Source organism: Podarcis vaucheri, assembly GCF_965113315.1.
Source record: "Podarcis vaucheri genome assembly, chromosome: 2".
Lineage (NCBI taxonomy): Eukaryota > Metazoa > Chordata > Lepidosauria > Squamata > Lacertidae > Podarcis > Podarcis vaucheri.
Genome location: NC_138760.1, coordinates 119,452,578 through 119,474,577, shown reverse-complemented (window position 1 = coordinate 119,474,577; position 22,000 = coordinate 119,452,578). Strand labels below are relative to the sequence as shown.

The window sequence follows — 22,000 nt, the reverse complement described above, 5'->3', positions numbered from 1 at the left end:
ATGCTTTTGAACTGCTAGGCTGGCAGGAGCAGGGACCGAGCAACGGGAGCTCACCCCGTTGCGGGGATTCGAACCGCCAACCTTCTGATCGGCAAGTCCTAGGCTCTGTGGTTTAGCCCACAGTGCCACCCACGTCCCTCTATACATACACCCTAATGCACCCTGAATTTAGTAATTTGTGCTTTTCGTCTTCTTTTTTACAATTAGGGCTTCCTGCCCTCCGCTGAAACAGGTAACAACAACAAAATTATAGTTTCTTTTATTGATTTATTTTTAGAAAAAAAAGTTTTAATGAGAAAAAAGACACTAGTTAAGGGTCTTGGAGATCAGAGCCATTACCACCTCAAGGAGATAATTCACCACCCCCCATTGCCTCTGGGACAGATTCAAGAACCGCTGAGTATCCTGCGTGCGCAACTTGGCATTTTGGTACCATGTACAGAATTCAGTGTCCTGAGAATTTCAGTTCCTGTTACGGGTTTTGAAAAAGGAAAGTTTCTAGTCCTCAAAGTTGTGACATGCTTGAAAGTGAACAGTGTTGCCGATATCTCAGAAACCAGAGCAGCAGTTTGGCAGGATTCCTTGTGGGAAGCGCTTAAGGATTCGGTACCGGGCTCCAGACCCAACAATCCCCACCCCAAGTTATTCATTAGCAGAATGAATGATCAAATATAAGCAGTGATACCCATGCACATCCCATACAAGTTGTAAGATCCAGCTTTCCACGGCTCAGAATTTTGATATTATATACACACACACGTGTGTGTATATAATTTAGCACAAAGCACATGCAGGGTCGAATAATGCTCCTTAGAAGTGGAAACTAAGAATGGCCACATCTGAGTAGCAGAATATCTGCTTGGCAGTTCAATCTCAGGCATCTCCAGATAGGGAAAATAACATCCTCTGTCAACTTTCCTGGCAAACAAACAACAATGTTGATAGTACAGTGGTACCTCAGCTTAAGTACTTAATTCGTTCCAGAGGTCCGTTCTTAACCTGAAACTGTTCTTAACCTGAAGCACCACTTTAGCTAATGGGGCCTCCTGCTGCCGCCATGCCGCCAGAGCACGATTTCTGTTCTCATCCTGAAGCAGTTCTTAACCTGAGGTAATATTTCTGGGTTAGCGGAGTCTGTAACCTGAAGCGTATGTAACCTGAAGCGTATGTAACCCGAGGTACCACTGTATTGAGATTGGTGAACCAGGAGTCTCACTTGGCATAAGGCAACTTCCTATGTATTCAGGGCCAGCCCTACCGTTAAGACAGTGAGGCAGCAAACTTCGGGTGTCAGGAAAAGCTAACAGGTTGTTATCAACTGACTTCATTACCGCTGGGGTTATTTTACTGCCAAGGAGGAGGGAGATGCATGGGGGATTTTCAGCCTCAAAATGCCAAAATAACTTGGCTGGTGGCCTTGGGTATTATGTACCTTTATTTGGGGGTGAGGGGTAGTGCCCTATGCTGCTTTGTCCCAGGCAGCAAAATGTATTGGCCTGGCCTTGGAAGGACACCTATAAATGTGCCTTGCTTGCCCTTTTCTGGACCAAATAACAGTATCTTTGCATTTATTTGGCACTTGCTCTTTCTTAGTATTCAGCATGACTCGCCTCCACAAAAGCTACCAGCCTGAAAAATGTTTTACTAGCCCGGCAGGGGCAGACTTTGGTCACCTTTCATACAATTTGGCACCCCCAAAATGCATCTTTTCAGTTATGGATCTTCACAATTTTGCTCCCCCCCCCCCCCCGCTTGGTGCCCTGTGCAGGGGAACCACCTACAATGCTCTAAAATTCAGGGGTCAGCAAACTTTTTCAGCAGGGGGCCGGTCCACTCTCCCTCAGACCTTGTGGGGGGGCAGACTATATTTTAGGGGGGAGATGAACGAATTCATATGCCCCACAAATAACCCAGAGATGCATTTTAAATAAAAGGGCACATTCTACTCATGTAAAATCACTGATTCCCGGACCTTCCGTGGGCCGGAATGAGAAGGCGATTGGGCTGGATCCGTCCCTTGGGCCTTAGTTTGCCTACCCCTGCCCTAAATCTTGAGACACAACAGCTCTGTTCCTCCCACTGCATTTTTATAAAGGGCTCTTAGCAGGAGTACGGAGGGATTCTGGCAACGCACTTGTATACACAGGTCATTGCATCCCAATTTATGGCTCATGGTGGACAGCATGTAGTTGGCCACTGTGAGAGAAGGATGTGGAGGCAGGTGGGTCACTGGTCTGATCCAGGAGGAATCTTTGTACGCTCCTAACTGGCTTCTTGCTCCAATCCACTATTTTGCATCTGGCTCTGGTCAGTGGGCTTTGGGATCTCACCTCCTTTTTTAAACGAGGAGATCCCACAAGCTCCAGGTTTCCCATCCCTGCATTAGCCAATACAGTCGTAACTTGGAAGTCGAATGGAATCCGTTCCGGAAGTCCGTTCGACTTCCAAATCGCAGCTTCTGATTGGCTGCAGGAAGCTCCTGCAGCCAATCGGAAGCCCCATTGGACGTTCGGCTTCCAAAAATAGTTTGCAAACTTTGAACAGTCACTTCTGGGTTCCGATTGTTCGGGAGCCAAAACATTCGAGAACTAGGCTGTTTGGAAACTAAGGCACGACTGTATCTCACATTGGGTTTCTAAAGGTTTCCTTCTTGGCGGTGTTGTTTAGTCTCTGTGATTTGAAAAAAGAAGTAGCGGTCAATCCACATTTTGCACCAAGGAAAGCAAGGCCTTGTGACCTGAGCAGACTTATAGAAAGTAAAGGGCTTCACTGGTTTATTTTTGTGTCATTCATTTTTTTGCTGCTGCTAATCGAAAGGAGCGAGGAGGTCTGCCCCGGAAATCCACTCTCTGATCAAAGGAAGCCCTGCCTCCTGGCGCTTTCCCAGCTTCCTGCCACTGCTGCTATCAGATTCCAAACATATGTTCACAGCCATAAAGACTAGTAACTTCCTTGTTTGTTTAAAGTATTGAAGGTTGAGATTCCATACTTACACGGTGCAGAATATGCTCAAGCCTTGCTGTCCCGCCACGCTCTGGCAGTTCCTCACAGAATTACAGTGGTACCTCGGGTTAAGTACTTAATTCAATCCAGAGGTCTGTTCTTAACCTGAAACTGTTCTTAACCTGAAGCACCACTTTAGCTAATGGGGCCTCCTGCTGCCGCCGCGCCGCTGCTGCACGATTTCTGTTCTTATCCTGAAGCAAAGTTCTTAACCCGAGGTACTATTTCTGGGTTAGCGGAGTCTGTAACCTGAAGCGTATGTAACCTGAAGCGTATGTAACCCGAGGTACCACTGTACTGGCTTCTCAGTATTTGGATCAAAACGTGCCCCAAGACTAACCGGTTTCTGAAGTCAAACTACACAGTAGAGACTTTTGTGTGCGTGTGTAGGGGTCTGGCTCTCGCGGCGAATTGACATGGGAGAATAAGATCACTGCCGACTTCCCTGTCACAGCTACAGTCACGGGGAGGCTTAGGGCCACATCTGGCTCCCCTCTGCAGGCTCCTGGGTGATTTTGCACCCACCCAGCTCTGCGTCAATACTGAAGGACAAAGGGGGACAGGCTTAGGGCAGTGCTTGCCGTCTCTTGACGCAATTCACCCTCCCTACAGACACCGTGTTGTTTCTTCAATGGCCTTTTAAAGTAGTTCTTTGGCTGCTGAGATAGGTCCGGGCTATAAAAGAGGTAGTGGTTTCTGGTAACTGGGCACAAAGGACAGAGGGATGGGGCACTGCGGAAGAAGAGAACAGATCCAAACAATCCGGTATCCTCACAGCTCCCTCCCCTCACTAACTAGATCCCCTCCCCACACCTCCCAGGCAACCCAGGAGCAACGCTTCCCACGTGTTTTACGCTTCTCTAATCCTCTATCCCTACCCACCCTCATTCCCTTCCAAACAATCCAGGAATTCCATCCCTCTAGCAAACTAAGACACTAAACCTAGTCCCTACCCCCAAAAAACAACCCTCAAGGGGTTCCTGGCTCGCAGCCCCCACATTCTAACTGCTACACCCCCGCTTCCCTCCCTTGGAGCTCAGGAGTCCCCTCCCTTTCCACTTCCTGCCGCCGCGACTCCGCCTCTTCCTCCTCCTCCTCCCTCAGCGAATGAGGACGTTGATCTCGGTCACGTTGGCCTCCATGACGTTCTCGGCCGTCGTCTTCCCGTGCTGCTCCTTGAGGTGGCGCCGTATGGCGGGCTTGTGGGCGAAGCGGACGTCGCAGTAGGAGCAGCGGTACGGCCTCTCGCCGCTGTGGAGGTTCATGTGGTCGTGCAGCGTGGACTTCTGGGTGAAGCACTTGCCGCAGATGGTGCATGAGTGCGACTTGACGCCCCGGTGGACGTTCATGTGCCGGTTGAGGTTGCTGCTGTGGTTGAACTGCTTGCCGCAGCGGGGGCACATGAAGATGAAGTGGTGCGCCCGCATGTGGAAGACCAGCTTCTCCACCCCCTGGAACACCTCCTCGCACTTGGTGCAGCGGATTATCCGCGAGCCGCCGCCGCCTCCCCCCGGCGTCCCCGAACCGCCGCCTCTCCCTGCCGAAGGGAAGGTGGAGAAAGGCCGCCCGCTCAGTCCGGCCAGCACCAGCCCCATCCCTCCGCCGCTGCTCTGGCATTCTGCTGCAACGGCCGCCGCCTCGCTGGTCTCCTCCAAGTAGCCTCCGCCGGGGATGATGAGAAGGCCTTCGCCCTCAGCGTCCTCCGAGAGGCTGTAGGAAGCTTTCACCACCCCCTGCTGGGACTTCTCCGGTGTCGACTCTGGAGGGGAGCCCATGGCCTCCGCCACCGTCGAGTTGACCTGAGGTTCTTCCTGGTCTCCGGACGCGTCCTCGCTCCAGCCGGGAGGCGGAGAAGACTCTTTGCCCCAAGCTTGCTGGGGAGAAGGTTCTTTGCTCCAGCTCTGCTGCGGGGACATATCTTTGCTCCATGTGGTTCCCGCCTGCTGCTGCTTCTTCTGCCGCTGCGCCACCTCCAGGGCGGACTCCACTTTCACGATGCAGATGTCGGAGACAGCGTCATCGTCCCCGTAGTCGTCGTCCTGCTCCTCGTCCTCATCCTCCGCCTTCATCTCCAGGTCTTCCTCCATTGGGAACTCCAGCTTGATGGGCCGCGGCATGGACCTGCCAGCCACAAAGACACAAATTAGTGCAATGGTGGCAGAGAATCATCACGAGGAATCCCTTATACAGTCGTACCTCGGAAATCGAATGGAATCTGTTCCGGAATTCCGTTCGACTTCCAAAAGGTTCGGAAACCAAAGCGCGGCTTCTGATTGGCTGCAGGTAGCTCCTGCAGCCAATCAGAAGCTGTGGAAGCCCCGTCGGACGTTCAGCTTCCAAAAATAGTTCGCAAACCGGAACACTCCCTTCCGGGTTTGCGGCATTCGGGAGCCAAAACGTTTGAGAACTAAGCTGTTCAAAAACCAAGGTACGACTGTACATGCATTGGGCGGTTGGCTGATCTAGGCCTTCAGATGTTGCTGGGACTATTAACTCTCATCAGGCACAGTTTGTCAGGCATGGTAGAGTCGGAGGGATTTGAGGCCAGTGGTTCTGACTGGCTGCATTTCTCTTTTTAAAATCAATTTTTATCGTGAATTTTCAACGTAACAGGAAAGAAGCAAGAATAAACAAGAGATTAAAGAATGAAAAAAATAAAAAACAAACACCAGGCCCTCTGTTGCAACTATATCTTAATCCTTATTCCACACACAGAAAAGTGAACCCTCCCAACTATTACCTGGGAGCTTCCCCCTCTTCCTCCAGCCTCACACCCTGGGAGAACTTCCCTACCCTGCCTTCGCCTTCCACTAATTGGCTGCATTTCTCCAAAGTCTTGGGCAGAGGACACTTCCCAGCACTGCTTCTAGGTCAAGAAGTCAGGTTGCTGAATGCAAAACCTCCCACACAGAAAAACCGGGCTCCACCGCTGAGCTACCGACCATCTCCCATATCTATAGGTTGGAATTAGCGCACTGGAAAACTTGCCCGCTTGCTACTGGCGATCCTGAGCAGGTGAACAGGTGTTTGTTTAGTCAAAACAGGTTAATTAGCTCAGATTAATTGAAAATTAAAGCAGATGGTGTGCTTCTTTCACTGGCTACCAGAAAATGGTGCTTTTGCCTTACTTACCCAAAGCATTCCTTACTGCACATTTAAACAAATATTATCATTAAACCGCTTGCCTTGGTCACCTGTGGTGGGCAAGAAATCACCTCCAGGCGACCAGGCGGGGAACCTTCCCCAAAAGTTGGTTTTCTTTTTATTTTATTTCTTCTTTCAGGAAGGAACTTAATTAAGGCGGGTAATGTGAGCTCAAGTGGACCGATTTTTTTGCGGACTTAAGGGGGGGGGAAGGATCAGATGAAAGCGGATTCTTCAGCAAACCTCTTGCGTGAATGTTCTTTGCGGGACGAGGTGGAGCAGCCAACTACGCTAGGGGACTTGGACCTCCGGTGGCCTCCGAACTTTGCCGAGTCTTCCTTGAGGCTGATTTTGGGCTCAATGAACTGGGACAGGGCATTCCGGCACTTCTCCACCACGTGCTCCATCTGCAGGTAGCTGGCGGCGGTCAGGTAGTTGACGATGTCTCTGACGGCAAACTCCAGGGCGCCGGTGTAGCAAGAGAGGAGCAGGTCGGCCACGATCTTGGCGCTGTGCATAAGGGAGACCTGGAGCTCAGAGGAAGGGTTGAGGAGGAACTGGTCCCTCAGGAAAGGGGAGCAGGCAGCCAGGATGACCTTGTGGCCGCGGAACTTGAGGCTGTCGGCCACGATGGTGACATCGCAGAAGCGCTCCTCCGAGCGGAGCTGGTTCATGTTGCGAAGGGTGGCCGCTTCGTGGCCGGGGAGCTGGAAGCGAAGAAGCTCGACGCCAGATGCCATCAGTCCTCACGGGAAGGAGAAGAGGGTCAGGCTGTGCGTGGAGAAGGAAGGAAGATGCGGAAGAGGCTGGCCCAGGAGGGCAGGAGGCCGAGACACTGAAAAGAAAGAGAGGAAAATGTGGTGCTGCAATATTGAAGGATCAACAGCCTTTGGGCCGAGAGGCAATTAGGATCATTGGAAGAGCCTACTGGATTCGGCCATTGGCCCTTATAGTCCACCATCCTGTTCTCACAGTGGCTGAACAGATAATAATAATAATAAATAATAAATTTTATTTATACCCTGCCCTCCCCAGCCAAGACAGGGCTCAGGGCGGCTAACAACCAATAATAAAAACAAGTTGAAATACAACTTAAAAAACAAGATCAAAATACAGTGGTACCTCAGGTTAAGTACTTAATTCGTTCCGGAGGTCCGTTCTTAACCTGAAACTGTTCTTAACCTGAAGCACCACTTTAGCTAATGGGACCTCCCACTGCTGCCATGCAATTTCTGTTCTCATCCTGAAGCAAAGTTCTTAACCCAAAGTACTATTTCTGGGTTAGCGGAGTCTGTAACCTGAAGCGTATGTAACCTGAGGTACCGCTGTACAACATTAAAACATTAAAATGCAGCCTCATCACAGGAGGAGAAAGGAAAAAAGAAAGGGGGGGAGGGGATCAAAGTGATTCCAAGCCAAAGGCCAGGAGGAACAACTCTGTCTTACAGGCTCTGCGGAAAGAAATCAGATCCTGCAGGGCCCTGGGCTCATGAGACAGAGCGTTCCACCAGGCGGGAGCCAGTGCTGAGAAGGCCCTGCTCTGGTTGAGGCTAATCTGACTTCCTTAGGGCCCGGGACCTCTAGGGTGTTTCTATTTACGGACCTTAAGGTCCTCTGTGGGGCATATCGGGAGAGGCGGTCCCATGGGAAACCAGCAAGCAAGACCTGAGCACAACAGACTCTCCCCTCCTGCAAATTCCAGCAACTGATATCACATTAACAGGGATAGGCAACAGGGTAACCTTCGGATAGAACATACGTAAGATAAATTGTGAGGTACCTATACCAATCAGGGTGCAAGGTTTGGGCAAAAGCCTGCTCCAGGCTACATCAGGCAAATGACAGCAATGGGTTTGGGATGCAGAAGACCCTAGGCTAGCTCAGCTCCTGCCAGCGCTGTAGGACACCCTGGTTTACGGCTTGCCGTGAGCAGCAGGTGGTTGGGAAGTTGGACAATTCTACAACCTGGAAAAGCCAGTACAGTGGTACCTCGCAAGACGAATGCCTCGCAAGACGAAAGAGTTTTCCGGTTTTTGAGTCGTTCCGCAAGACGAATTTCCCTATGGGCTTGCTTCGCAAGACGAAACGTCTTGCGAGCAGTGGCGTAGCGTGGGGGGTGCAGGGGGGCCCGGCCGCACCGGGCGCAACATCTGGGGGTTAAGGTTAGGGGGCGCAAATCCACGGGTTAGGGGGCGCAAATCCACGGGTTAGGGGGCGCAAATCCACGGGTTAGGGGGCGCAAATCCACGGGTTAGGGGGCGCAAATCCACGGGTTAGGGGGCGCAAATTACTTGCCTTGCCCCGGGTGCTGACAACCCACGCTACGCCACTGCTTGCGAGTTCTTGCGAGTTTGTTTCCTTTTTCTTAAAGCCGCTAATAGCCGTGCTTCGCAAGACGAAAAAACCGCAAGACGAAGAGACTCGCGGAACGGATTAATTTCGTCTTGCGAGGCACCACTGTACAAAGGACCAAGATTCAGGCAGCTCTTCAGATAACCTGGGTCCCAAATCATTTAGAGCTTTAAATGGAACCACCAGCACTTTCAACTGGACATGGAAAGACCAGTACAGAATTTGTGCTATATGCTCCAATCGACTGGCCCGCCAAGCAGCCAGGTGATGCTTGAATTTTCAAGCCGCCTTTAATAGAAGCCCCATGCAGAGCACATGAAGTAGTCTAATCTGGATGTAACCAGGGTGAAAGCAAATGAAGCCAGATCTGTTTTCTCCAGATAACGTCTCAGCTGGCAAATCACCTGAAGCTGACAAAAAAGGCAGTTCTATATATGAAGATGTTCATCATTTTCTTTAACTTCCTCTTTTGAGATCAGTGCACCAGTACAGTAACACCCATTTATCCGGCCTCCCTTTCCAAATCTTAGTTCACACGTTACACTGAAAAAGAGAGGCGCAGATGTAGGTCCGTCACCACTGTGATTTCGAAAACTTACGCTTCCACTTCCATCTCATCTTTCAGCCCGTAAGATGTCTGAACCGTGTGTTCAAAGAGAGTTCATTTGCTGGGAACCAGCAGCTGAACCGGGCTTTCCAGCACATGAACGCATTGTGAAATAGATGCACGTGCAAGCAGAGAGATGCAATTAACTCCACAAATGTTGTTTTTTTTAAAGAATGCTGTTTGCTGCCTTCAAGTTCTGCACAGAGAAAGCACGTGAGCGATTGGGGGGTTTAGAGAGAAAGTGATTAAACTCTCTGCGGATCATTATGTGGGTGGGTGGTTGCGTTTCTCCAAAGCTAATGGGTGTCTGAGGCACCTGCAAGCAAACGCTGGGAAATCTCCTACACGCAATGTGTGAAACGGCCTGCCAACCTACCTCTCCCCCCTCCCCAGCTCTCCCGTTCACACCCATCCAACGTGGTGATGCGAGCTAAGGCGACTGAGGCGCACCAACGCTGCTCCTTCCTTTGCACCCTGGTGATGGTTTTTTTGGTTTTTGGCAAGGAATAAAGCTTCCCACGCTCCCGCGTGCGGCATCGCGCGATAATACAGCGGTACCTTGGGTTAAGTACTTAATTCGTTCCGGAGGTCCATACTTAACCTGAAACTGTTCTTAACCTGAAGCACCACTTTAGCTCATGGGGGCTCCTGCTGCCGCTGCGCTGCCGCTGCACAATATCTGTTCTTAACCTGAAGCACTATTTCTGGGTTAGCGGAGTCTGCAACCTGAAGCGTCTGTAACCTGAAGCGTCTGTAACCCGAGGTACCACTGTTCAAGCAGCGTGTGCGTTTTCTCCTATTTAAAATTTCCCCAAAAAGAGAGAGAGAAAAGCGTCTTTCTGCAAGGTTTTCGAAACGCCCACCGCCCGCCCTTTTCACACACCCCCTTTGCTAGCAAGCAAGTGCAAAGGAGCTCTTTCTTTTTCTCTTTTTCCCCCCACCACCCGCCCCCTCCCCCCCTTTTTTGCAAGCCTTCCCCCACTTCCCATTCACAGCCGGGAGCAGACAATACCATCCCCACCCTCCTCCTCCTCCTCTTTGGCTTACCCTCCTCTGCCCCCTTTTGCACGCTCCTTTCTTCCTCGCGAGCAAGCGGCAAAGAGGCACCCTTGGCCCCCCCTCCCACCTCTGAGTTTCCCAGCCCCCCCCTCCTTCCCCTTCCCCCTCCTCACCTTGCAGCCTTGCTCCCCCTCTCTTGGAGGAGAAGGGGTGGGCCCCGAATGGCCAAACAAGGAGGCAAGAGCCAGAGAAAGGAATTAAAGGGGCCTCCTTAAAGGGCCAGGCGGCCGGGGAAAGGGGAGGAATATTCGTCCTCCACATAGGGAAGGGGGGGGAATAAAAAAAAACAATGAGGGGCGACGTGTTGGGGGAGGGGGAGAAGCGAAAGAAACTACTTGGCTGCACGGTGGGACAAGTTGCTAATCCACTGCGCGGGCGCTTTAAGAGAAGGGAGGGGGGAATCCTCGCCCTCTTCCCCTTTAAGGCCCGTGGCGTCATAAACGCGCGACGCCGCGAAAGGAGGCTGGCGGGAGGAGCGAGGTTCCGGTCGTGCGCCCCCCCCGTCACCTTGGCAACCAATCCCCGCCCTCCTCTGGAAACAGGAGGCTTCGCGGCTTCCCGGGAGCGGCGCTTGAGCCACGTTGCCGCCTCCTATAAGCGGCCCCGGATGCCGCTCCTCGCCCCGACGGGCTTTCGTTATAGTCTATCGCTTAGGAACTTCCGACAATGTTTTGCTTTTATTTTAGGGTTTGACCAGTTTCTCAAAGCGCAAACTTATTATTAGTAGTAGTAGCAGTAGTGTTGAATAATAATGATAATGATAATAATAGCTTGCATTGCGACCATGGCAAAAAGAGACAAAATTTACAGCCTGCTACACAATAAAAGAAAATTTCATGAAAATGTTGCACAGGTGGTACATGACCCCCAGTAAATTAGCTAAGATCAGGGGTCAGCAAGCAAGTTATTTATTGTGTGTTAAAAAGATAACAAAGGTAAACAACACAATGGAAAAGGAAAAATAGGATAGAAGAAGCTGCAATGAGGTGGTGAGAAATCACTGGTGAAAAAACATGGATATTGTTTATACACACGCACAATATATATGTTTAAATAGGGACTGGAATATATAACCGTAACTAATGAAAATCTACCAAAAAGCATTAAAAAAATAATAGCTTGCTGTGTAACTAGTGAAAATCTAATAAAAAGCATTTTTTAAAAAATAGTAATAGCTTGTATTGCATCAGTGCTTGTCCTGAAGGAATTAGGGGTGAAAGGGTAGAAAGTCCCCTCAAATAATAGATCTTTTGATATGCCCATGATGGAAACTTTGGAGACACTTGAATTTTAACAGCACATTACGCAATATTCTCTGGAATGGATCTGTGTGCTGGAACATTTTCTTTTGCACTCGAGAAAGATAATTGAACGTTGCTGCATTACTTCTTGTTGCAATTTAAAATAAATTCATGTTTTACCATTTTCCTTACTTTTTTTCCTGACAAGGTGCCTGTTTCGGAAAATTGCAGTTAGCATTATTTTTTATTTTTTTTAGTGAGGTGTAAGTAGTTAGCCTGGTCTAGGACACAAAATAGCCTGGTACCAGCACAGGTTGGTGAGGAGAGAGAATTCTACCAGTGATCATGGAATTGTAGAGTTGGAAGGGACCCCCAGGGCCATCTAGTCCAACCCCCTGCAATGCAACATGGGGCTCAAACCCACAACCCTGATATTAAGAGTCTCATGCTCTACCAACTGAGCCATGCTCGCACCTTATCCAACCCCATGGCCAAATCAGGAAGTCCTACAGCATCCCTGCTAGGTGTGGCCTTCCAGGCTCTGTTTACAAACCTAGTGGAAGAAAGTCCACCACCAACCTGCTTCTCATTGTTGAACAGCCCATACTGTCAGGAAGTTTAGTTGAAATCCTTTTTCTTTTGATTTCAACCCATTAGTTTGGGCCCTCACCCCAAGGGAACATATAACAAATTTGCTCCATCGTTGTGCGACAGCCCTTCAGATATTTGAAGGTGACTTTCATATCGCCTGTTAATTGTCTCTTGTCCGGCCAAAGCAATGCCTGGCTCCTTCCATTTCCCCCCTCTACTGGACATGTTGCAGTTTGTCAGTCTCCTTAAACTGCAGTCCTTAGAAGTGGACAAACTGTTCCAAGTGCCTCAATATGTAACTATTCCCAGAAATGTCTATTTAGTAAGGAGGAGGAGGAGTTTGGATTTGATATCCCGCTTTATCACTACCCAAAGGAGTCTCAAAGTGGCTAACATTCTCCTTTCCCTTCCTCCCCCACAACAAACACTCTGTGAGGTGAGTGGGGCTGCGATATTTCAGAGAAGTTTGACTAGTCCAAGGTCACCCAGCAGCTGCATGTGGAGGAACAGGGAATCGAACCCGGTTCACCAGATTATGAGTCTACCACTCTTAACCACTACACCACACTGGGGAAGTCTGGCTTCTTATGCTTGGTAAAGGTAAAGGTGTCGGAATCTCCGCTGGGCCAAGCCGATAAGGCCTCATCTTCCTCCCAGCTGAGCCTTTGAAATTGCCTCCGACGTGTTTAATGACCTGAGCCTTTGATAAGGCCTCAAGCACATTCTATCCAGCAGGGTTCCCAGCACAGGGAAGAGACGAGAGGTTTGGCTACATTGTAAAGAGTTTTATTTCTAAACTATGCAGAACAGAAAAGACATCCTCTCTCTATGAAAGCAGAGAGCAACCAAACAAAGGAACAAAGGAAACAGAAAACCACTAACGTCACATCCCGTCTCCCTTTCCCGTGAGACTGCAAGGTCTCTGGAATGTAAACAGAGTCCTGTGACTCCACGCAGCTGCTCAGTGAGAAACAGAAACCAACAAAAGGGACCCCTAACCATTAAGTCCAGCAACCCCAACTCTGGGGTTGCGGCGCTCATCTTGCTTTATTGGCTGAGGTACCCGGCGTACAGGTTCCGGGTCATGTGGCCAGCATGACTAAGCTGCTTTTGGCGAACCAGAGCAGCGCACGGAAACGTTTACCTTCCCGACGGAGCGATACCTATTTATCTACTTGCACTTTGACGTGCTTTCGAACTACTAGGTTGGCAGGAGCAGGGACCGAGCAACAGGAGCTCACCCCGTCACAGGGCTTCGAACCACCGACCTTCCAATCAGGAAGTCCTAGGCTCTGTGGTTTAACCCACAGCGCCACCAAATAGCAGCTGTGTGCACGTGACACACCCCAAATAATCCTGCAAACTATGCCCTTCACAGAGCTACAATCCCAGCACACTTAAACTTCAGTTCCTGTGTGCTTTAAATATATGGTGTGTGTTTAGGCAGTCATTGTGGAAAGGCTTACTGGCAACGACTCCTGAGCGACTCTCCCCTTCGTCAGGTCCAAGATTTGATAGTCTTTTGCTTCCAAGTCAATTTCCCCTGCCTGGTCTTTCAGGGCAAATTTTGGGGGAGTCCTTGCACAGGGCCATTTGTCATGTGCCACAGCTCCTTGCTGGTTCGTGACCTGTTTCCAATTCTAATTAAAATGTAAAACAGTGGTATTGGATATCCCTGAATATACTTTGGTTGCAATAAGCCCTTGACATCTTTCTTTCTTTCTTTCTTTCTTTCTTTCTTTCTTTCTTTCTTTCTTTCTCAACACAGCTGAATTGTGAGCCTATCCGTCATTTATTTCTTTGTATCTTCATCTGAAGACCTCAGGGCATAAAAATGCAGAATAAAACCACAAAGTACATTTAAAAGATGTCAACATCTCAAACTTTCATTTTTGCCTAACTAGAATGGGAAGGTCCAGTGGTTTTCCCCGGGTGGGAAGATCCTGGAGCTTTGAAAGATTAGATATGCTGGGAAGGCCTTGACCCCTGCCTTAGTAAACTTGCAAAAATAACACAGATTTACGGGAAATCAAAGTGGGGAGGGGGTTGTTTGCAGAGGGGATGTTTTGCCATCACAGCAGCATACCTCATGCCAGCTGCACAAGGCAAAAAGTGCCAAACTAGGCTGTCTTTAGGTACCAGTGTCTCCACACACACATTCCTTGCTAGCAGTGTTGGTTCCAAGTTTTGGAGGAGCTTTGGGCAAGATAGCCTCTATATGGCTCCATCCCTGCCTCCTCACTGTAGCAAGTCCAGGGAGGCTCTTGCCACTAGGCTTTGGTTGTGGGTGGGCATTCAGCTCACCCACATGCCAACCCTTGATACCAGGCTAACAGCAGCTTGGGGAGGGATAATAATAATAATAATAATAATAATAATAATTTTTATTTATACCCCACCCTCCCCGACCAGAGCTGGGCTCAGGGCAGTTAACACCAGTAAAATTACAGTAAAAACATAATAGGGGGAAAACCCCAACTTAAAATACGTACAGGTTAAAATGCAATTTAAAATGCAGCCTCATTTTAAAAGTAGCCCATAGATCAAAACCATAAGGGGAGGGAAACATAAGGGTCAGACCGAGTCCAAACCAAAGGCCAGGCGGAACAGCTCTGTCTTGCAGGCCTTGTGGAAAGATGTCAAGTCCCGCAGGGCCCTAGTCTCTTGTGACAGAGTGTTCCACCAAGCGGGGGCCTTGGCCCTAGTTGAGACCAATCTAACCACCTTGCAACCTGGGACCTCCAAAATGTTGTCATTTGTGGACCTTAATGTCCTCCATGGGGCATACCAGGAGAGGCGGTCCCGTAGGGGGATAAGGCAGCCTGAGATCCAGAAAATTGCCTGGGGAGGAAGTTAAACACTTCCTCCTTGAGCATCACTACCCTGGTCCATATTTTTTCCCTCCCCTGCTATGTGGTAGCGGCCATATATTTGACTTTACAGAGGACAATCCTCTATTGTTGGAATGGCTGCCTGGTCTAAATCTCGTTTAAAGACCCAAAGCCCTAAGGCCCTGAAGCTGCCCATCAACAGCTTCTCCTCCTCTTCTTCTTCGGTGATCACTTGTATCCAAGTAAGATTGTCTTCCATGAACATGGTTTTAACTGAGTGTCCGTAAATGACAGTGGAGGCCAATTCTGGATCCACACGTCCTTCCACAGTGGAGACCTAGGTTTCCAAGCAGGAGTTGATCACAGTGGGGATTTGCCAAGCGTGCCTTCCTCTTAGCACATTTCTCCCTTTCGTCCTGAGTTTGAGTGTCTTCAAACCCCATGACACCTCTGGTAGAGGCTGTTCTCCAATTGGAGCACTCTCAGGCCAGTGTTTCCCAGTTGTTGGCGTTTATACTACTTTTTTTCCCCCAACAGCAACACCAAGACTGGAGAGTGAACTGGCACAGAGATCACCTGGTCATAGCCTTCTGCGTTAGGCTGAGGTGTACTGTATTTCTATCTAAATTACCATAAAAAGGTAAAGGGACCCCTGACCATTAGGTCCAGTCGCGGACAATTCTGGGGTTGTGGCGCCCATCTCGCTTTATTGGCCGAGGGAGCCGGCCTACAGCTTCCGGGTCATGTGACCAGCATGACTAAGTGGCTTTGGGGAACCAGAGCAGCGCATGGAAACGCCAGTTACCTTCCCGCCAGAGCGGTACCTATTAATCTACTTGCACTTTGACGTGCTTTTGAACTGCTAGGTTGGCAGGAGCAGGGACCGGGCAACGGGAGCTCACCCTGTCACGGGGATTCGAACCGCCGACCTTCTGATTGGCAAGTCCTAGGCTCTGTGGTTTAACCCACAGCGCCACCCACGCCAATTACCATAGTTATTCCTAAATTTCTAAATTTGCACACATATAGGTGACACCCAATGAAACGTTGCCACACATGGGACAAATAAGCACTGCCATCAGGAGCAATTGCGGATTGGCTATTTTTACTTATTGGACTTTCCATGGGCGTAGCCGGGGGGGCAGGGAGGGACAGCTGGCCCCCTCAAATCAATACAAATACATAGGTAACTGAGGTTCTGCCCCCCCCCACAAAAGCCTGCCCCCTAACAGAAATCCTGGCTTACAGCCATAGGACTTTCCATGTTAAGAGGGAAATTTGGAGTAAATTGTTTTGTGGGGGGAGCGGAAGTAAAGGCCGCCATTTTAATACATATAGGTGAGTAGAACTGATTCCACAATAGACTTCTTTCAGTTATGTGCTGCCCCCAAGGAAGGGGAATCTCAGGCCCACAGAGGCAAATGCGGCCCTCCAGGCCCCTCTTTCTGGCCCTTGAGACACTCTACAGACCATGCCCTCCTTGAGTGGCTTCGCCAGTCCAGAACGCATCCTTGAACTCTGGCAATGCCCATTGCTTGCCTGGACGGAGGACAGAGACGTAAGTGTATAGAACCAAGCCAAAGTAAAATTGACATTCGTTGCTCCTCCCGGTTTTCCTTCTGGACCCACCACCGCTGTCCTCTCTCCTGCTGTCCCTCAGAAAGGTTGTCCGGAACGGAATTCAACCCTTGAGGTGAAAATATTACTCAGCCCTGTGCCTGTTTGCTGGTCCAACTTTGACCACTAGGGTGTGATAACAGAACATTTGGAATATCCCTGCAGCAATCTGAAGAGAAACTGAGACTCCTGGGCTGCATACATACCGCACATCCCAACTCCAGCCCACCCATAATCCTGGCTACTGTAGTTTACCACTCACAGAGCTACAGTTCCCAGCACCCTTAACAAGGAAGTGGGCTGTTCTTTAAAGGTATGGAGTGGGCTGCTTCTGCAGTTAACCCTGAACGCTTATTCACACTGAGCATGAGAGGAGCCCTGGGCTGGATCAGGCCAATGACCCATTTAGTCCAGCATCCTTTTCTCACAGTGACCAACAGCATGCCTGTGGGAAACCTGCAAGCAGGTTTAAAACCCTCTTTTAAAACCCCAGTCACTGCATCCAGTGGCAGTGAGTTCCATGGTTCAACGATGCGCAGCCCATGATGAGATGCTCTGGTGCGGCAACAACCACTTCACCACGAGGAAGCCCTGTCTGCGTTGTGCTGGCCAGGGGAAACCAACATTGCCCCCTCCAGGTATTACGGGACTGCAACTCCCTGACCACCCTCCCCCCTTCCACAAATGAGGGTTGCCATCGCTCCCCGTCTCTTTCAGCCTGGGTCCTGCAGCTTCCAAAATGCTAACGCTGGCAGAAACAAAACAGGGCATGGCCCCTTCGTCTCTGAACCATCCCACAGAAAAAGCTACACCTGTTGGATTTACACCTGTCAAGCACTTCATAGAATCATAGAATCATAGAGTTGGAAGAGACCACTAGGGCCATTGAGTCCAACCCCCTGCCAAGCAGGAAACACCATCAGAGCACTCCTGACATATGGTTGTCAAGCCTCTGCTTAAAGACCTCCAAAGGAGGAGACTCCACCACACTCCTTGGCAGCAAATTCCACTGTCAAACAGCTCTTACTGTCAGGAAGTTCTTCCTAATGTTTAGGTGGAATCTTCTTTCTTGTAGTTTGGATCCATTGCTCCGTGTCCGCTTCTCTGGAGCAGCAGAAAACAACCTTTCTCCCTCCTCTATGTGACATCCTTTTATATATTTGAACATGGCTATCATATCACCCCTTAACCTCCTCTTCTCCAGGCTAAACATGCCCAGCTCCCTTAGCCGTTCCTCATAAGGCATCGTTTCCAGGCCTTTGACCATTTTGGTTGCCCTCCTCTGGACACGTTCCAGTTTGTCAGTGTCCTTCTTGAACTGTGCTGCCCAGAACTGGACACAGTACTCCAGGTGAGGTCTGACCAGAGCAGAATACAGTGGCACTATTACTTCCCTTGATCTAGATGCTATACTCCTATTGATGCAGCCCAGAATTGCATTGGCTTTTTTAGCTGCCGCATCACACTGTTAGGGGCACAGAAACACTGCTGCCAGGAGGAAAGAAGAGGACAATGCCTTTGCATTTAGGGCAACCGTATTCTGAAGGCAGCCCTGTATGTTGTTGTTTAGTCGTGTCCGACTCTTCGTGACCCCATGGACCAGAGCACGCCAGTCTTCCACGGCCTCCCGCAGTTTGGTCAGACTCATGTTTGTAGCTTCGAGAACACTGTCCAACTATCTTGTCCTCTGTCGTCCCCTTCTCCTTGTGCCCTCCATCTTTCCCAACATCAGGGTCTTTTCCAGGGAGTCTTCTCTTCTCATGAGGTGGCCAAAGTATTGGAGTCTCAGCTTCACAATCTGTCCTTCCAGTGAGCACTCAGGGCTGATTTCCTTAAGAATGGATACGTTTGATCTTCTTGCAGTCCATGGGACTCTCAAGAGTCTCCTCCAGCACCAGAATTCAAAAGCATCCATTCTTCGGCGATCAGCCTTCTTCCCTGGATAGGGACGTTTTGTTATGTTTAATGCTTTATTATGCTTTCATATGTGTTAGGAAGCTTCCCAGAGCGGCTGGGGCAACTCAGTCAGTGGGATGGAGTGCAAATAATAAAATTATTTTAGGGTTGCCATATTTCAAAAAGTGAAAATCTGGACATAAAAGTTGTTGAACTTTTTTTGGAGAAAATCTCAACAAACCCTGATTTTCCTGGGAATATAAGTGATTTCCGCCGGATTGTGTTTCTGAAGGCCGAATCCCAGCGATGTCTGACCCCAGTGTTTTTGTTTTTTCTTCTTACAAAATGTTTAGGGGTACTCTCATTTTGACTCAAGAAAATCACCATTTTATATTTCAAATCGGAGGAAACAAATACAGCAAATGGACAAAAGTACAAAGATTCACAAAATGTTTAGGGGTATGTGTACCCCTGCGTCCCTCCAGAAAAAAAGGCACTGTCTGACCCTATATAACCTTGGCGACCCTATATTAACCTTGATGTTTTTGTGAGTTTGCGAATTATGGGCTTTAGCTACTATAAAAAATGTGCCGGCAGGTTTGCGCCCGCTTGTTTCCTGGCCTTGAGCGTCGTTAGGAACAGCAGCGGCATATAAGTATAAACCTGAAGGCGGCGATGGAGAATGAGGAAGAGGAATCGAGCCAGCCACAGGCATTGCGATCGCGGTCGGGAGTAGCAGCTTTCGGCGATCTTGCTCAATCCCCTTTCTCCTCACTCTGAAGGCGGGTCCGAAAGTGACCGGGACGTTTCCCGGCAGCAGCAGCAGCAGCAGGAACGTTTGGGCACCAGCGGGGATTTCCTGATCTGCAGCGCTTGCCTGGGAGGCAGGAGGAGACGCCGGGCTCCTCGGACGCGGCTGCACCATGAAGGCGCCTCGCCTTCTCGTCGCCCTCCTCGCCCTCTTGCCAGGTAGGGGGGGGCACTGGCAATGGGGCGCGGGAGGGAGAAAGAGACGGGGGTCAGAGGCTGTCGCTCACCCCCCGCATTTCTGTCTTCTTTAAAAGAATTCCCCATTTTTTAAACCTAGCGTTTCCCCTAAAACATCTTTTTTATCCCATGTGTCCTGATGTTCTTTCCTTTAAAAGCTCTCTTTCTCCAAAGGCTTAAAATATATTCCATGCTTTCACATTCTTTAACTGTTTTTGTTCATTGCGGTGCTTTAAAAAAGGTAAAGGGGACCCCTGACCATTAGGTCCAGTCGTGCCTGACTCTGGGGTTGCAGCGCTCATCTCGCTTTATTGGCCAAGGGAGCCGACGTACAGCTTCCGGGTCATGTGGCCAGCATGACTAAGCCGCTTCTGGCGAACCAGAGCAGCGCACGGAAACGCCGTTTACCTTCCCGCCGGAGTGGTACCTATTTATCTAGTTGCACTTTGACGTGCTTTTGAACTGCTAGGTTGGCAGGAGCAGGGACCAAACAACGGGAGCTCACCCCGTCACGGGGATTTGAACCGCCGACCTTCTGATCGGCAAGTCCTAGGCTCTGTGGTTTAACCCACAGCACCATCCATGTCCCACTGCGGGGCTTTAAGAGGCGATTAATAAATTGACAACAATAAAAGCTCTTTTCTCTTTCAAGCGTCTTTTATTCCTTGCTGCCCCTGCTTTTCGAATGGACTTTGGCTCCTTTTGGTTTCTCTTCCTTTTCCACTCTTTCTTTCTTTTTACAACGCAAATCTCCCTTTATTTGCTCTGAGGTCTCCCTCCCCCTGAATTCAATGGCACTTCGGTGGTGGCTATACCTTTAAAGCAGTGTTTCCCAACCTTTTTTGGGCAAAGGCACACTTATTTCATGAAAAAAATCTCGAGGCACACCACCATTACAGCCCCATGACGTCAGCGCGCAGCGTCACGCCGGGAGGGACATGAATTGCTAGCAAATTACATAATCACCTCCTTGAGGGCTGGCTCATCTTCTCCGAAGGCAGAACCCCATTAATTAACAGCACAGACTCACACCATAGCCAAGACGAGGGGGGAAAACCTCAGTCATGCACAGTCATGCACATGTGGGGGCTAAATGAGGACGGAGACCGGGCAAAGAGCAGGGTTCAAATCACCCCACCTGGCCAGGACAATCCCTGGGTGCTCCCTTGGGCCACTCGCCTGACCCACCTCGCAGGGCTGTTGTTGCGGGGATAACACGGGGAGAACCACACGCGCCCCCGGGAGCTCCTTGGAGGAGAAAGCGGGCGATGAATGCAATGCACGAAATATATGAGAGGCGACCAGGTTTTGCAGGTGAGGGGCCCCCGCCAGCCTCCGCTTCCAACACCTGGCGCAACAACGCCGAAGTTTCCCCCCGGGCTCGGCTCGGGGAGCAGCGCTGCTCCCCCCCGGCTCCCCTTCACCCTCCCGGCTCTCTCTGCCGCCCACTGGGGACCCCCCTCACCTGCCAAGTCCGGAGCGCCGGTGGAAGTTGCATGCATGCATGCAGGGCGCCGCGTTGCCATTGCATTGCACTGCACTCCATGCAACGCCTGCATGCATGCATTGCCTTGCACGCCCGCCAAGGGGTCTCCCCGCGGTCCGAAGGGGTCCCTCCGGCGCGGATGCAGCATTGCAAAAATAACCCCTCCCCGACGCAGCCCTACCTGGGGGGCAGCCTCCGCCTCCGCCGCTCCACCTCTGCGGGGATCCCCGGGCTCCATCCTGCCGCCCGATCTCCGTGGGGGCGCAGGCAGGCTGCGCGGGGTCTGCGCGGAAGAGCCCCTGCCCGCCCGGCCGCTGCCGCTGCGCTCATTCCATGGCCGGGAGAAGAGCGCTTCAAACAAAACGCCCGGCCCGCCAGGCCACGCTGGGAAACGTAGTTTGCGCACCCCGCGCGGGCGCGGAGCCCAAGGGCGAGGGGACTACGGATCCCGGCAGCCCCCGCGCCGGGGACGGAGGGGGAGAGGCCGGGTGCAGGGATGGAGGGACGGGTGGGCGAGCGAGTGAGTGAGTGGCAGCCGCCAAGCCTTGGCCGAGAGCCAGGAAGGGCCTCCCCGGAGGAGGAGGAGGGAGGCGCAGAGCGGGAGGGAGGGAGGGAACCCCAGGGGTCATCTAGTGACGGCGCCCCAATCGAAAATTTGACTTTAAAAAAAAGAATCTTTCAAATTTTTTAATTTTTCCCGCGGCACACCAGGCAACATCTCGCGGCACACTAGTGTGCCGCGGAACAGTGGTTGGGAAACACTGCTTTAAAGCTCATTCAAAGCACACTCTTTCCCTCAAAGAGTTCTGGGCATCGTAATTCACCCCTGGCAGAGGTACAGTTGAATTCCCAGCAACCCTTAAATCAACAAACTACAGTGCCCAGAATGCTTTGAGGGCGGAAATGTGCTTTGAAGTTATACCTGAAGGAGTGTCTCCACCCCCATCGTTCAGCCCAGACACTGAGGTCCTCCGCCAAGGGTCTTCTGGGGGTTCCCTCACTGTGAGAAGTGAAGTTACAGGGAACCAGGCAGAGGGCCTTCTTGGTAGTGGCACCCGCCCGGTAGAATGCCCTCCCATCAGATGTCAAGGAGATAAAGAACTGCATCTTATAGAAGACATCTGCAGGCAACCCTGTATCGGGAAGTTTTTAATGTTAGATGTTTTACTACGTTTTATATATGCTG

The 22,000-nt window shown here is 50.5% G+C and overlaps 2 protein-coding genes across 5 annotated transcripts in view; one reads left to right on the top strand and one right to left on the bottom strand.

The window, feature by feature from the left end:
* Nucleotides 1–10,606, bottom strand: part of ZBTB12 (zinc finger and BTB domain containing 12) — a 107,314-nt gene extending 96,708 nt beyond the window's left edge. Inside the window, exons 1-3 of one of the 4 annotated variants that reach the window (XR_014216031.1) lie at nucleotides 10,279–10,606; nucleotides 6,391–6,982; nucleotides 1,142–5,124 (exon numbers count right to left, since the gene is read on the bottom strand). Coding sequence is in view for 2 of the 4 variants with exons in the window: in XM_082210151.1 (XP_082066277.1) it covers nucleotides 4,104–5,124; nucleotides 6,391–6,887 (1,518 nt within the window). In the remaining 2 variants the exon portion in view is untranslated. Of the gene's footprint in view, nucleotides 1–243; nucleotides 5,125–6,390; nucleotides 6,983–10,153; nucleotides 10,230–10,278 lie in introns of those variants that run through there. The other 3 variants (XR_014216032.1, XM_082210151.1, XM_082210152.1) reach the window with 3 other exon arrangements.
* Nucleotides 10,607–19,062: 8,456 nt separating this feature from the next.
* C2 (complement C2) overlaps nucleotides 19,063–22,000 on the top strand; it is a 42,735-nt gene continuing 39,797 nt past the window's right edge. The window contains exon 1 of the mRNA XM_082212101.1: nucleotides 19,063–19,310. Coding sequence (XP_082068227.1) covers nucleotides 19,265–19,310 — 46 coding nt within the window. The 5' untranslated portion in view covers nucleotides 19,063–19,264. The remainder of the gene's footprint in view (nucleotides 19,311–22,000) is intronic.